General features: G+C 33.1%; 2 protein-coding genes across 3 annotated transcripts in view; both read right to left on the bottom strand.

Annotated features, from left to right (window-relative positions):
- Nucleotides 1–16,040, bottom strand: part of LOC123894541 (cysteine-rich receptor-like protein kinase 10) — an 86,888-nt gene that overhangs the window by 48,048 nt on the left and 22,800 nt on the right. The gene's annotated exons all lie outside the window — the stretch shown is intronic.
- LOC123894542 (cysteine-rich receptor-like protein kinase 10) lies at nt 11,348–15,086 on the bottom strand. 2 transcript variants are annotated; one of them, XM_045944563.1, is made up of 7 exons: nt 14,104–15,086; nt 13,067–13,192; nt 12,822–12,997; nt 12,502–12,712; nt 12,172–12,409; nt 11,929–12,079; nt 11,348–11,745 (listed from the first exon to the last, which is right to left on the bottom strand). In XM_045944563.1, exons 1-7 carry the CDS (start codon nt 14,909–14,911, stop codon nt 11,455–11,457), a joined length of 2,001 nt encoding a protein of 666 aa, XP_045800519.1. In that variant the 5' UTR covers nt 14,912–15,086; the 3' UTR covers nt 11,348–11,454. The 2 variants fall into 2 exon arrangements, with proteins under 2 accessions (XP_045800519.1, XP_045800518.1); XM_045944562.1 differs by having other exon boundaries at nt 12,822–13,192; nt 14,104–15,072.

Below are 16,040 nucleotides of genomic sequence, written 5' to 3'. Positions count from 1 at the left end.
AGGAAAGCAAGTCAAAAGTAGTTTTTATCCAAAAGATTTTATTTCAACTAAAAAACCTCTAGAACTACTTCACATTGATTTATTTGGTCCTGTCAACACCACTAGTCTTGGTGGAAAACAATATGGTTTTGTTATAGTTGATGATTTCTCCAGATACACATGGGTTTTGTTTTTGAAAAATAAAGATGAATCTTGTGATGCTTTTCAAAACTTTTGTAAACTTGTTCAAAATGAACAAAGCTCAAATATCATCTCTGTCAGAAGTGATCATGGAGGAGAATTTGAAAATTCATCTTTTAAATAATTCTTTGATGAAAATGGTATTTCTCATAATTTTTCTTGTGCAAGAACTCCTCAGCAAAATGGAGTTGTTGAAAGGAAAAATAGAACTTTACAAGAAATGGCAAGAACAATGTTAAATGAATCAAATGTTGAAAAATATTTTTGGGCTGAAGCCATAAGTACTTCTTGCTATATTTTAAATAGAGTTTCAATAAGAAAAATTCTAGACAAAACTCCATATGAACTTTGGAAAAATAGAAAACCAAACATATCATATTTTCATATTTTTGGATGTTTTTGTTATATCTTAAACACAAAAGATAATCTTGGTAAATTTGATTCAAAATCAGATAAAGCTATTTTCTTTGGTTATGCTACTAATTCTAAAGGATATAGAATTTATAACTTGAAAACTCAAACCATGGAAATAAGCATGAATATTATCTTTGATGAATTTGATGATCTTATAATGCCATCAATTGATGATGAGCAAGAAAGACTAACTTCTCAGGATGTTCCAAATCAAAAGAAAGAAGATGATCCTCTTCTTCCTCCAAAAACCTTAAGAATTGTTGGGAATCATCCTCAAGATCAAATCATTGGAAGTTCCACTGATGGAATAAGAACAAGACTATCATTCAAAGACAATGATAACAACATGGCAATGATCTCTCAGATAGAGCCAAAATCCATTGGCGAAGCCATTATTGATAATTCATGGGTAGAAGCAATGAGAGAAGAACTTCTTCAGTTTGAGAAAAATCAAGTATGGTTACTTGTTCCATCTCCTACAGATCATTCAATCATAGGAACAAGATGGGTTTTTCGAAACAAGCTGGATGAAGAAGGTAAGGTTATTAGAAACAAGGCAAGACTTGTTGCTCAAGGATATAACCAGCAAGAAGGTATTGATTACGATGAAACTTTTGCTCCAGTTGCCAGGTTAGAAGCAATAAGAATTCTTTTAGCATATGCATCACATAAAAATATTAAATTAATTCAAATGGATGTTAAAAGTGCTTTTTTGAATGGTTTTCTAAATGAAGAGGTGTATGTTCATCAACCTCCTGGTTTTGAAAATGAAAAGAAAAAAGATCATGTGTTCAAACTTTCAAAAGCTTTGTATGGTCTAAAACAAGCTCCAAGAGCTTGGTATGACAGATTAAGTGCATTCTTAATCAAGAACAATTTTTCTAGAGGAAAAATTGACACAACTCTTTTTACAAAAATTGATAAATTGGATTTATTAATTGTTCAAGTCTATGTTGATGATATTATTTTTGGATCAACAAATGAAAAATTATGTGAAGATTTTTCCCATCTCATGCAAAATGAATTTGAGATGAGTATGATGGGAGAACTGAGATATTTTCTTGGTTTACAAATTAAACAAGAAATAAATGGAATTTTTATTTGTCAAGAAAAATATATTAAAGATCTTCTCAAAAAATATAAAATGAATGAAGCCAAAATTATGGCAACTCCCATGCATCCATCTACAATTTTGGATAAAGATGAGGAAGGAAAAATTGTTCCTGAAAAGGAATATAGAGGTATGATTGGATCTCTATTGTACTTAACTGCAAGTAGACCAGACATAGTTTTTGCAGTAGGTTTATGTGCACGTTTTCAAACTTCTCCTAGAGAATCGCACCTAACTGCTGTTAAAAGAATTTTCAGATATCTTGTCGGTACTACTAATCTTGGTCTTTGGTATAGCAAAGATTCTATTTTTGATTTAATAGCTTATTGTGACGCTGACTACGCTGGAGACAAAATTGAAAGAAAAAGTACAAGTGGTGCATGCCAATTTCTTGGAAAAGCACTCATAAGCTGGTCATGCAGAAAACAAAACATGATAGCATTATCTACCACTGAAGCTGAATATGTGTCAGCTGCAAGCTATTGCTCTCAAGTTCTATGGATTAAAAATCAGCTTGAGGATTTCTCAATAAGGTACGAAAATGTACCTATTTATTGTGATAATACTAGTGCAATTAATTTGTCAAAAAATCCCATTCAACATTCAAGATCCAAGCATATTGAGATAAAACATCATTTTATTAGGAATCATGTTAATAAAAAGGAAATTGAATTAATTTTCGTTGACACTAATAATCAACTAGCTGATATCTTTACTAAACCCTTAGTAGAAGATCGTTTTAATGAGTTAAAAGTTAAATTAAAAATAATTCAAAATCCCATTAAAAGCTAGTAATCCAGAAATATCTAAGGTGAATTAAAAAATTATCCTTTAATAAGATGACAACCCATTAATAATTTCCTTTCTTATTTAAAACTTTTCATCTAACCTACTTTACTAATTGTGATCATTACTATCTGAAAAGGGGTATCTTTTCAAAGATAGCACATCAAATCACTCTTCTTTGCTTCCCTCGGTTACTTAAACCAACCTCCCTCATTAATCCTCATTCATCCATCTTCATCAACTCTTCCTCTTCTCACTTCAACCGAGTTCATCATCATTATCACCCTAAACCTTCTTCTTCCTTCATCTTCTTCACATCACAATCATGAGAACCAAACAAACAGCCAGACGAGCACCACCATTCAACCAAACCCGTTCACCACCACGATTCCGCAACCCTTCACCACCACCATCTTCATCGTTACCCTTAAACTTAAAACCCTTAAGAACCTTGTTTCCACCTTACTATGATCAACCACCACCAAATCCAGTTCAAACACCACTAAATCAAAATCAAACTCCACCACATCTCAAGCCAAAATCAAAGAATAAACCTTCTTTTTCTGCTCCTCCTCGCCGTTCCCAAAGGTTGAGAGAAAACTTTGCAAACCAAAAAACTCAAAGCAATGCTGAGAAAGTTTACATTAACTGAACTGATGAGGAAGAAACTGACATTTCCCCATCTTCAAAATCGTATTCAAACCCTTCTTCTGACTCCTCAAGTGAGGAAACCAAGTCTGACTCTTCCATTCCTATTCAACCACAATCTGAGAAAGGAAAAGAGAAAGTCCATGAAACTACTTCAAACAAGTCAAAGAACAGAACACAAAAAGAAAAATCTGTTAATGCCTTGTCCAAAGATGAAACTCCATTGTTTTCATCAGAAACTGAAGAATCACTCTTTCAAGAAAAATGGAGAACAAAACCTATTGCACCAGGAAGATTCTTCAATTTTGAAGCACTCAAGTCACATCCTCTCGAGATTAAGGCCTACACTGACTTCCAAGGTTGGTCTTCTTTTCTATCTCTTAAAGAAACCTATTACCCTAGGTTAATCCAAGCCTTCTACTTTAAGGCTAAGTGTGATCGTGAAAATAGCACCATTAGAACCAAGGTTAAGGGAGTAGAGTTTGAACAAAACCCTGACATTATTGCTGACATTTTCAAAATTCCAAACAATGGTTTTAATGCTTATGGTAAAAATTGGTATAGCTTAGCTAGAACCACTTTTGAAGAGGTTAGAATTCCTCTGTTCAATCTAGATGCTTCAAAAAATTCTCGAAAAACCTCTGACCTAAACTTTTTGCCTAAAGTCTTTCACATCATAACTCAAGGAAGTGTTTTGCCAAGACAAGGCAAGTATGCTGAACTAGATGATAATGAAATCATGGTTATTCATCATCTTTTTGAAAGGAAAAAGCTAAACCTTCCCTCCATTATGATCAATTTCATGATGGATGTAGCTAGTAAGAATAACAAAAAGTTTTGTGTCTCTTATGGTATGGATTTAACCAAAATTTTTGAACATTTCAAAATACCTTTTGAGGGGGAAATTGCTGAAACTGAACACAAGAAATTTTCCTTAAAAAACCTCAAACACTTCAAAAATGAACCTATCTCCCAAGCTCCTGTAAAGGTTTACACTAGAGCCAAGAGAAAAAGGAATGAGCAGTATGATGACACTGCACAATCTCAACAAATACCTGAACCTTTTGTTAAAGATGAACTTGTTTCAAATCCACCATTTGCGCCACACTCTGTTGAAACAGAAATCCCTCAAAATGAGGCTTTTATTTCTCCATCCTCATCTCAAATGCTAGGCCCTAGAGCTGAGATAAACTTGAACATCCCTCTAGCCTATCCACAAAATGAATCACCAATTGAACCCGCACCTCAACCTGAGCCACAAATTGCTCCAAATTTAGCAGTCAATCAATTTGTGAACCAACCTGACCCTGACTCTGTGTTAAACCATCTCACCTCCTCATCCACTAGTAGTGCTCCACTATTTTCTTCTCCACCAAGCTTCAACCTTTCACCTATGTTCAATGAAAGCTTTAACAGTCAGTTCTTTAACTTTTCACCACCTCAGAATCCTATTTTCACTCAAAACATCTCCATTCTTTCACCCACTTTGAATCTCCCAAACATCTCAAACTTCAATGCTGACCATCAAATACTGCACCTAGACCTTCACCACAATTACCAAGATCCAAAGTTGAGAGAACCACCTCCAAAACTAGGAGTGATGTGAAAAAATTGTTCCAAGTTGTGCAACTTCTTGATTCTCATCTAACTTATATCACTCTTGAGAACTCCATCATGAGGGATTGGATTTCTAACATTTTCTGTGAAAGGTTCAACCTTCCAAAACCTCCAGTCAATCCATATCCCATTCCTGTTCATGTCATGCCTCAACCTTCCACATCATCATCATCAGATGGCTCATCACCATCCAGGCCTGCGCCTTAGATCACTTTTTGATATGACAAAGGGGGAGAAAAGAACAAAGAAGAAAGCTGCAGATGCTAGCACAACAAAAGGAGCGCACCTCTTTTAATTATTGTTCTGTTTTACTTATTTTGCATTGTGATGTTAAAAACTATGTTTTGTGATGCATTTGTATTTTGAACTAGTGCGCCAGTATGTTATGCTATGATAGCATGCATCTGCAAGTTTATTTTGAATCCATATATGAAAAAACTCTTGCTGCTGCTATGAATTGAATGTTTTATATGATATGATATTAAGCAGGTTTGTATGTCAGTATGTTTTGATCACAATAACAAAGCTATGCTTTGTGAAATATGCAGTTGAGAAACAACTCAACATTTTTATCATGACCTTTTTTTTCTGTCAACTTATGTATGGCAGTTGCAGGATTCATGTTGAAATATTTCACATGGTAATATGTGATAAAACTGATATGCATATGTCTTGATTCTCTAAAAACATGCTAGTTTAAATAAAACTAAAATGTGAGAATCCATCATCACTTTCTGCATTAAAGGCAGGTAAAAGATATTCAACCAAAAGGATAAGTAATGCTCTAAATCAAAACATACAAATGTTTTTGAAAATATCCTTAAAAACTCTGATATGAAACTCATTCAAATTTTTGAGCAAAACCATCATAACCATAAACATTCACTTTGGTAAAAGAATGACTTGTTAAAATTTGTCATATTATTTTTAATCAAAGTTTAAACTCAATTTGCTATTGAAAATAGAATTCTTAAATTGAGGGGGAGTTATTGACAAATCAAATGCAAAAGATTATCAAAATCTTTTATCAAAAACTCAAAATCAAAATTAAGTTAAATGTTTGTCATCATCAAAAAGGGGGAGATTGTTGAGGACAAAATCCTTATTTGATGTTTTAAAGATAACAAACATGTTAATTAATTTTAATTATGATTATCTTGTTATCTACTAATGTGTTTTGTGAGAAATGTTTCAACGATAATGATATCATCTGTCAACGGTAACGTTATGGATGAGCAACTAATGGACAAGCAAAACATTACATGCATGAGTAGAAACAAAGGTCTTGACTTAAATGATGAAGTGCTTCACAAAGATATTATTCATTTGCCTCATCAAAAGTGGTAGTATTTTAAGGAAACACTTATGTAAGGAATATGCCAAACATGGCATAAATTGAATCATGGGCCATAAAGCCTTTTTGGACTAAAGTGAATAAAAGCCCCTTTGGACAAACAAAGGAAGCTTCCATCAATGATTGAACAAGATTTGAAATTCAAATGAAAGCCACATCACACAATGATGGCTTGGACGAAAATTGGCCAACAAGGTGAAGTCACACCATAAGCCAAGTTGTAGCAAGCCTCTTTCTCTTCAAGGGAACATAGAGGGGACAAGAAAACTGAAGGAAAATCGTGTTTAAAACAGAGTGTAAAACGCAGCGGAAATTAAAATTTTCCTTCGATGGATCCTTGCGAATGGACATGATCAGGGTTTCGGTTATTACCTTTGAAGAACAATTCCTCGATTCTGAATTGATCACAAGCACCGCACGATCGCAGCACCTCTAGCCGGTCCACACGAACAGTTTCCGTTCACCTCTTAGTGCTAGCTGCAAGACGACGGTAGAGGGAGATTTAGTGCGGTTAGGGTTTTAGAGAATTTTAGGGTTTCTCTAAAATTCGAATTATGTGTGTAACCACAGACTGAATTGCATAAGGCTCTATTTATAGAGCTTCTTATGTTGTCTTCAGGTCAAAGCGGTTATTGGACTTCGCAAGCCCAATAACCTACTGTTACTAATTGCACCCCACTAATAAGTCATACTTATTTCTCCCGTCATTAACTGTCCTTATGTGTGTGACCCTGTAGGTTCTTATGACGTTGGCAATAATATTAATCTTAATATTATAAACAGTGAGCGGTATCTAGCAACACATCACTGCTACCCAAGTCACAAGAATGTCACGTGATCTGACAAACCTTTCGTGATAAAACTCATGTGTATAATTACCCTTTTACCCTTATGTCTATATTGAACACAAGGCATAGTACGTCACCCTTGTTAAGTTCAATATTGGGCCCATAGACATATCTCCTGTTATGTAGGAGGGGTAAATTCCATCTAGGTCACTCATGTCCCTTAGCATGATTCGTGGAATACCCATCAACCAACTTTATAGTCATCCTGTTACGGATAACTTTGAATGGCGACAAAGTACTACACTCCTACATCTAGGGAACATAGTGGTTTCAGGTCGAAGGGTGGAATACACCACTTATCACTATGAGAATATCTTATGACATTTCATAACATACTATGTAGTATTCTCATGGTGGGTCAATCCGATATAAATATTACTCTTAATATTTATATTTATGTGAAGACTTGATAACTCTTTATCTATGATCCGTGAGATATGATCATCAGTCTACCAACATAATAGTCTCTATGTTTTGATGTTATCCCAATTCACATTAAAGCTCGACTACGGATGTTTTAAGAATAGTGTTCTCATGTGAAATGGATTCTCACGATTAAGTCACACTTAACGTTCCATTCAATGAACTTACTATTCTAGGGACTCTATTATTATTTAACACATAAACATAATAAAGAAAAGCCTTTATTTAATAAGTAAATTATCCAATACAAGTATCATGCAATTATAAATAATTGGCCTCTAGGGCTTACACCAACAAAAACAACAAAGGACAATGAGTCACCAAAACAAGTACAATAATTACATGATATTTTTTCCCACTTGCATACAAGTTGTCCAACCCTAAATTAGGAAAGATTCCTTCTTATGGACATATATGGGCCACGTAAATGCAATGGTTGCCATTGGATTAAAAGTGAAGTGCAGATTGCCATAACGGTAATGTTACTGAAGCAACGATAACACACTATTCACAACAAATTGACAGCACAACATTGTGACATATCAAGTTGGATTTGAAATTCAAATCCCTCTCTCATACGCTCCTCCAAGGTTATATTTGCCTATAAATACAATGGAGCTACATGAAGGAAAGATTAAGAGTTTGCAAAAAGAATCAAATCATATACTTAGTTGAAGCAAAAATCAACAAGTCATAAACTCTTCAAAAGCAAAGCAAATCATCAAAGTTATATCATAAATTTGTGAAAAACAAATAGACAAAGCTTGCTATTATCAATCTCTCACTTGAGTTGATTTAACCCATATTACCCACAAATATTGTAACCCTCTCAAGTCTTTCTTTCATGTTAGATTGAGTGTTTGTGAGAAAGTCTTTTCGAGTGAAGAAAAGCATTTTGAGTGAAAGTCTTTTCGAGTGAAGAAAAGCATTTGTGTAAAAGTCTTTTCGAGTGAAGAAAAGCAGAATGTATTGATCCAGTTATGATCAAGTTTTTTATGCGAAGCAGAAGGTTCTGATCTGAGCATTTATAGTGGATAATCTCACAAGGACTGTGAGGACTGGACTAGCCCTAGTTGGGTGAACCAGGATAACTTCTGTGTGTTTTTCTCTTGGACTCTAAAATCCTTAAAACATACTAAACTAACTAACTGAGTAATACCAGAGTGCTCTGGGCCTTAAACATTTATTTATTCAGCAACTAACTTAATATTTATATTGTTCAGTTATATTTTATTGTTGCTAACTATATTTCTTTTTATATTGTTAATTGTGAACTAACCAATTAAAAGAAATATTGTCTTGAGTTATTTTAAACTAACTTAAAAGATTTTTAAAAAGGGTCATAATTCAAACCCCCCTTTCTTGTGACATTTATTGCTACTTCACTTTCATCATTGAACTCAAGACTTGCTGTTATTCAAGTGTGAGTTGAGTTTCCACCATCGGTGATCAATTAGATATGGGCTTGTACCACATCCCTAATGATGTCTTCAATGACTTAACCATCATTATCCGAAAAACATCATACCCTTGTCAACTCTTTCGTCAAAGAATTGCAAGATTTTCCAACTTTTATAACTTTGATTTTGAATATTCAATCAACCACATAGCTATGCTTTTTAGAAACTTTGAATATTCCTTTATTTGATAGTTTTAACCGCTATCACAAAACTATGACTTTTTGTCATTCTTTTGTCATTGTGTCATATACTCATATGCACAAACTTTATGTCATTATTCTCTTGTTATAACATATTTAATAATCATTTCAATTTGAAGTTCAACTTCTACTTGAATGTATCCTACATTCAATACATTAAATATGTATAACATCAACAAACATGATCATAAAAATTTGTCATGACCAACATTTATTTCATAAGATGGTTTCACCATGTCATATACCCCACATGAACTTAAAATATTCTGTAGAATTTATTTCAATTTCATTTAAGAAACCTTTTCATATTATTAGTTATCAAATAACTAATACATGTATCATAAATTCTAAATGTCAAAATCAAGTTTCATGTATAAATATGTTCTATGAAAATTCAAATAATCATCATAATAGAAAGATGAACAATGATTCAAAATCATTAACATTTTCTATAACATAATTTCCTCCATGAACAATTACCAACTTGCAATAATTTCAAAATACTCAATCAATCTTATAAGCAAGATAAGCAAGAAATTAACAATAACTTTCATATTATCATACACATATAATATGAGATCATCACTTTCCAATTTAATAACTTGCACAAAATAATAATAACAACACTAAAATATGTATTTCATATTTTGACAATTCATATACACACTACTTTTATATTAAAAGAAGATCACATAAAAGCATTCCTCGTAATCAAACTTGTCAAAATTCACATAGTTTCTAAATCATGTATATAATAATCATATATCCATACAATTTAAATATATACCTTTCACCGTAGTCATTATTATATGTATATTCATCTTTCCTTCAACGTTGCTTGTTAAAATCAACATTAACCTGTCTGTGAATTGAATTTAGTAGCAACCCATCATGCACCGGTGTAATTCTTCACCAAATGACATACCATTTTCGCAGATAACCATTTAACCATCAGTTGGAAACAAATAAATAGTAGAAAAACCATGTCAATTTTAAATTCAGACAATAATCCAATGCATAAGAATGAAATTATTTCATTCATAAACAAAACTTCCACACACACATATCCATAGCCTATAAAATATTCTAAGCAACTTCTGAATTTTAAAAAACGTTATATTCCAAATATAATGACTGTATATCCATTAAAACCAATGTGATTTCAAACTACTATGTATTGCTTAATACACTCAAGGAAACATAACACAATTTATCATCATATATGAAATACTACAAGTCAAATTAAAATTATCCATATAATCCATTCACGACAAATTTCACATCATCACGGAAATAACAAACACGATTTTGATTGTAATTAGAGATCATATAATCCAAGATGGGCCCAAGTACAATTTATGACACCGTATATAAAATAAGAATGGATAGTTATACTTATCTGTTTGGCCATTCGTTGCAACGGCTATATCATCTCCTTTAAAAATTGCAGCCACACAAATAAATCATAAATCGAACCTAAAGATTGTTAGAACATTTGTCGGGGATCTGCTGCAAATGACTTGAACAAGAAGATGATGATGAAGAACATGATGATGGTGCACATAAATTCCAAAGCGTGTGTATCATACTAAACTTTAGGTTCGATTCGCCCCCACCATAAACTGGATGCAAAAGGGTTAACCGGCGAATCCCCTTCAGGATACTTTGGAAACCTTGACATGGATTGCATACTCATATCAAGCATATCAATCAATGATATTTTACAGAATAAAGTTCCTTACAATTCCTCTCTTGTGCACTAGAGAAATGAAGAAATATTTAGAAACATTCTTTAGACAGAATCCTGACTCATGGAAACATAATTTCTGTTATGTGTTTTCTGCCTCCTAAGTGTCTCTATTTATAGAGAAACTTATGCCAAATGATGAAGGGACACAACCTTTGAAAGAGTTTCAAAAATGTAAATTTGAATTTCAAATTAACCATTGTAACCTTTCAAATATATTTTCGAAAATATCCAACAGTTGGTACTTTATCAATACATAAAGCAGAGCTTTTTGCTCCAACAACATGTGATTGTTTTAAGGTGCAATCAATTTGTCACTTTGTCAACTCCTGTAATGTGACCAAGTTACTGTCACTACAGGGAAATAAAAGGGCTATTTCTGCTGCAAAGGAAACAATGAATGGCTCTCTTAGTTGCATTCTTTACTTCTAAAATAATACCATTATATAATCGGTTCAATTCCTGGATAAAATAATTTTTTATCAGACTTTACTTATCTCCTCAGTTTGATTCCTGAATATTAAAGGATATAATGGATAGCTTGAAGCACCATAGGATATTTTTAAACCGTCTCAAAAGTTTTTTGATTTAATTTCTTCATCAATATCTATTTTACAATGACTTTGTTATTTGAGAAAGTTCCTACAAACTACAACATAAGATCAACTATCTAGGTGTAAAACTAGTTACCGTAAGTTCGTTAAAACTTTTTGAAGTTAAATCTTCATTGGGCAGTCTTCCGACAGAAAATGCTGGTTTTTCGGGTTTTGGAAGGACCATCGTGTTGCTCCCTAGCATGAGAACAACAGTGGACATAGTTGGTCGATCTGCAGCATCTTCTTGCACGCACAATAAACCAATGTGTACGCACTTTAAAACTTCACGTTCGATGTATGTTTTTCTTTGGATCGGATCAACAAATTCCCAACTTTTTCCTTCACACCAGAGTTTCCAAATCTGCATACAAATATGAATATTTAGAAACTTGAGTTGCAAGATTTTGTTAGAAAATGTTGTGAAATCAAAATTTTCATTAATGTTTTTTGATAGTTTCCTCATCATTAATTAGCATATTAGAGCTAATCTCAATTATATATTACTTATGTTTTATATCCAAGATATGTGATTAAAAAAACTTACATTTAAGAGAAGACTTTGCCCGTGTTCCGAAAAGAAGAATTCACCATTCCTTTTACCATAAACGATTTCCAATACGAGCACTCCAAAGCTAAAAACATCAGATTTTACCGAAAACAATCCAGCCATAGCATATTCTGGAGCCATGTAACCGCTGTTCAAAATCAATACAACAGTGTCAGTCGTGAATCATACGACATTTTTTATTATTTGCTTTAAGAAAACAAAGTTTCCATTAACACTTACTAAGTTCCCATAACTCTTTTTGTTTCTCTCTGACTTTGGCCTTTTTCGAACCTTCTTGCCAATCCGAAATCTGATATCTTTGGATTCATTTCATCGTCCAAAAGAACATTGCTGGCTTTCAAATCTCTATGGATAACTCTAAGTCGAGAATCCTCGTGAAGGTATAACAGTCCTCTTGCGATTCCATTTATAATGTTTAGACGTTTATTCCAATCTAGTTGATTATGATTTTCCAAATCTGCCAAGCAAATGGACATAGCAAAATTTATCACTTTGCATTAAATTGGAACCAAAGCAGATGAGATGAATAAAGTTTTTGTTAAATCGTACTGAAAAGGTGAAAGTCGAGGCCTGAATTTGGCATGTACTCATACACTAGTATCTTTTCATTTTCTTCGAAGCAACAACCCAAAAGTTTCACAAGGTTTCTATGTTGTAGTTTAGCTATGAAAATCACTTCATTCTTGAACTCCTCTAAACCTTGACCGGATGTTTCTGAAAGCCTTTTGGCTGCAATTTCTGTCCCATCCGGTAAAGTACCCTGATGAAAAGATCGAAACGAAAGAAATGAGAATATGAACTACTTAAATTTTTTAAGAAAAACTACATATATGCATTGATTGGATTCTTGATTCAAAATTCTTTCAAACCTTGTAAACAGAACCAAATCCTCCTTCTCCTAATTTAGAAGACAGCGAAAAGTAATTAGTGCTGTGTTGAATAACAATTAAAGGGATAATTGGAAGGTCTCCATTCAATGATGAATCATATGTTTGAATATGATCACGTCGAAAAGCTGTAGGAATGTTCCTCGACATCAATCCGCCTATAAAAAATAAAGTTTGTGAAATGAGGTTGAAGAACTTAAAATATGTGTGTAACTTTTCAAAATTACCTTGACTTAACCTATTATTCCTTCTCCATGAGTAGTAGACACCACAAGTTAGTAGAACTACTACAATTAGTACACTTACTAAGCTTATGGTTAAGGTTTTTTTGTTACTTGAACCTTCTTGCTTGCCTGCAACAATGACATGGATTTAAATTTCTACTAATTAATCAAATGCACCATATGAAATAAATAAAGTGATTGCAATTAAACAATTATTCAAATACATTTTAGACCTTTAATTCCATGACCTCTCTAATTAAAATCTAGTCTTTATATATATGAACCAATTTGTATACAATATACAATTTTCTTCCTTCACTGGACTAAAATGGGTGTCTATGACGGCCTACAGCCGAATTCAAGGTGATCTGAGACTTCTGAGTTAAGAGTAGCCGATTACAGCCGTTACAGTAACACACACACACGCACGCACGCACACACTCATGCCTTTCAACTGAATCAGGTCAAAAATCTAAACCAAAATATTTTCATTATTACTACTAGCATGATCTTGAATTAGCACACTTTCAATACACAGTATGAAGAACAAAACAAGATCAACAAAGGTTATTGCAGTCTCAAAGGAGTCCTACAACAACATAAAATTAGATTCCTTAAAAGCATACAAAGTCAACATCATAGAGAGTAAGAAATTGAAAAGAGTCCAAATTAACAATCCAAAAGTATACTTTCAGACAAATCCCGTTCGACAACATGATCTAAAATGTACAAATCTATTAAACAAACACAAATTTTATACCGTCCAAAAGTATACTCTTAAACAAATTATCCGTTCAAAACATATCTTACTTATTTGATGATTGCAATGAAGACTTATTAATAAGTTCAGGAAGTTTATCGCAGTTGCAGATACCTTAAAAATCTTTGAGATCTCTGAGAGACAGAATTTATAAAGCAAGTCTTCATTGCAATCATCAAATAAGTCTCAATCATTTTTGAGGTCAACGCAATCACGAAATCATTCTGCAATTCAAAACCTTGAAAAGAAACCAAACTAACAAGCCAACCATTTATTTTACCTGGATTTGGAATAGGAGAAGGAGATTCTGTTTGCTGTTGGTAGAAATTATAATCATCAATCTTAATTCCACAACTAGGACACACAACTGCCCATCCTACCTTCGTTCCACAGCATCGAGGAACTCTATCCAACATAGCCTCTAAACACTGTCTGCACCCGTCCTTACTAAGCAATCTATTACACTGCACCAAACCATACCTTTTCTCGGTGTGGCTCCAATAGAACTCACCCGCTGCCCAATTGGCAGTGGCTGATATACTCATTTTTCCTATCAAACTCGTCATGATATTCTCTACTTTTGCAAGTTCTGTGGAGTCCTTAGTGAGTTTGGATCCGGTTACATTCCATGAGGGTTCTACAATAACTTTTCCTATGGAATTCTCGCTAGAATAACCTATGATGCATAAATCATACCATATCATAGACGAGTCACTGTTGGGACAATGTTGAGCGATTTGTCCAACAGCAGTGTTGATACAGAATTGGCAGAAACTTCCAGTGATGCCAACCCTACATTCGTAGAACCCATAAACATTGTCGTGATCACTGTTGTTCTTGCTGCCTATGGTGTTGTTATTAGATAATGTGCCTGTGACAGAATCAGTGATTATCCATGCAAGGAAGTTGTTAACGTTGGATTTGTATGAAGTGTTGTTTGTTTTTTCTGTTAGGTTCTGACAAAAACTATGCATGTAAAATGGTGATTTTGATTGTGCACTTGATAGGGTCATGAAGAGGAAAAATATGAGGAAAATGAAGCTAATGAACCTTGTAGTACATGTTATGCTGTGTTGTAACGTTTTCATGGTTGTGAGGTTTTTTTTTTTCCTTCAATATTTCCAAAGAATTTTAGGAGACATGTTAGCACATAGAGTTCTGTGTATTGTGTAGTGATATCCTATGCTGTTGAAAATCCTTTGGCACCAGAAACTTTTGATTAGTATTTTGAGGAGTGCTAACAACACACTCTTTAACAAACACACTCCAACACACTTTCTTCTATTGGTTAAAATTTATATAGGTCCCATAAGTGTGTTTATTGTGTGAATGTGAAATATTTTTCAACTAACTTTGGATATTTAATTCCTTACTTATGTAGAAAATCCAGTCATGAGGATATGTTAGCCAACTGCATATTAATAAATTATTTCTATCAAAGACTTAGTTGATCAAAGAACGGTCAATGTTGAATTAGCCTATGCACATGTTAGCATTTTTTTTGGATGCTTTTAATCTTAAAAAAATTAAATAAAGGATTAGACAAGGCAAATTAGGGGTCATAAACTTGCCAAAAATTGAAATTTGTTCAGTTAAATTTCACTTTTTAAATTTTATTTAGTTATTAATGTATCAGATTTAGTGGATTTGAGTTGTGGTTTCTCTCGGGATGAATCTTTTGGAAAAATTCGAATTCGATTTTTGAAGAGAAGTGGGAACAATTATTGGTCCATTACCCCCTGAAAACTACTGGATTAACATATAAAAAATAATCGGAGGAAGTAATATTTTGTCCAACAAATATAATAAAAGACAATTTAATCAGGCTCTTTATTTTATTTATTATTTAGGCTTAATTAGTAAAATTGTCCTTTAAAGACATTTTTTATTTTAGATTGATAAAAAAAAATGTCTGAATAGGTCCCTTAAAGAAAAAAAGGTCGGAATAGATCCCTTAAAGACATCTCTGTTAATCAGTTTGGTATAGGACCAAACTCATTAACGGATATGTCTTTAAGGGACCTATTCAGATTTTTTTTCTTTAAGGGACCAATGTGAAACAAAAAATGTCTTTAAGAGACAATTTTACTAATTAAGCCTATTATTTATTTTAATTAAATAAAGGATCTAGTTAAAGAAAAAAAAATGAAAAAAATGTAGAAGTTTTATGTAAAATGGCACTATTTTTACTATTATATTACCTTTCTGTTTTCATCT

This window comes from Trifolium pratense, linkage group LG7 (assembly GCF_020283565.1).
Source record: "Trifolium pratense cultivar HEN17-A07 linkage group LG7, ARS_RC_1.1, whole genome shotgun sequence".
Taxonomy (NCBI): domain Eukaryota; kingdom Viridiplantae; phylum Streptophyta; class Magnoliopsida; order Fabales; family Fabaceae; genus Trifolium; species Trifolium pratense.
Note: the sequence above shows the minus strand (reverse complement) of the source record. Positions and strands in the feature narration are given on the sequence as shown.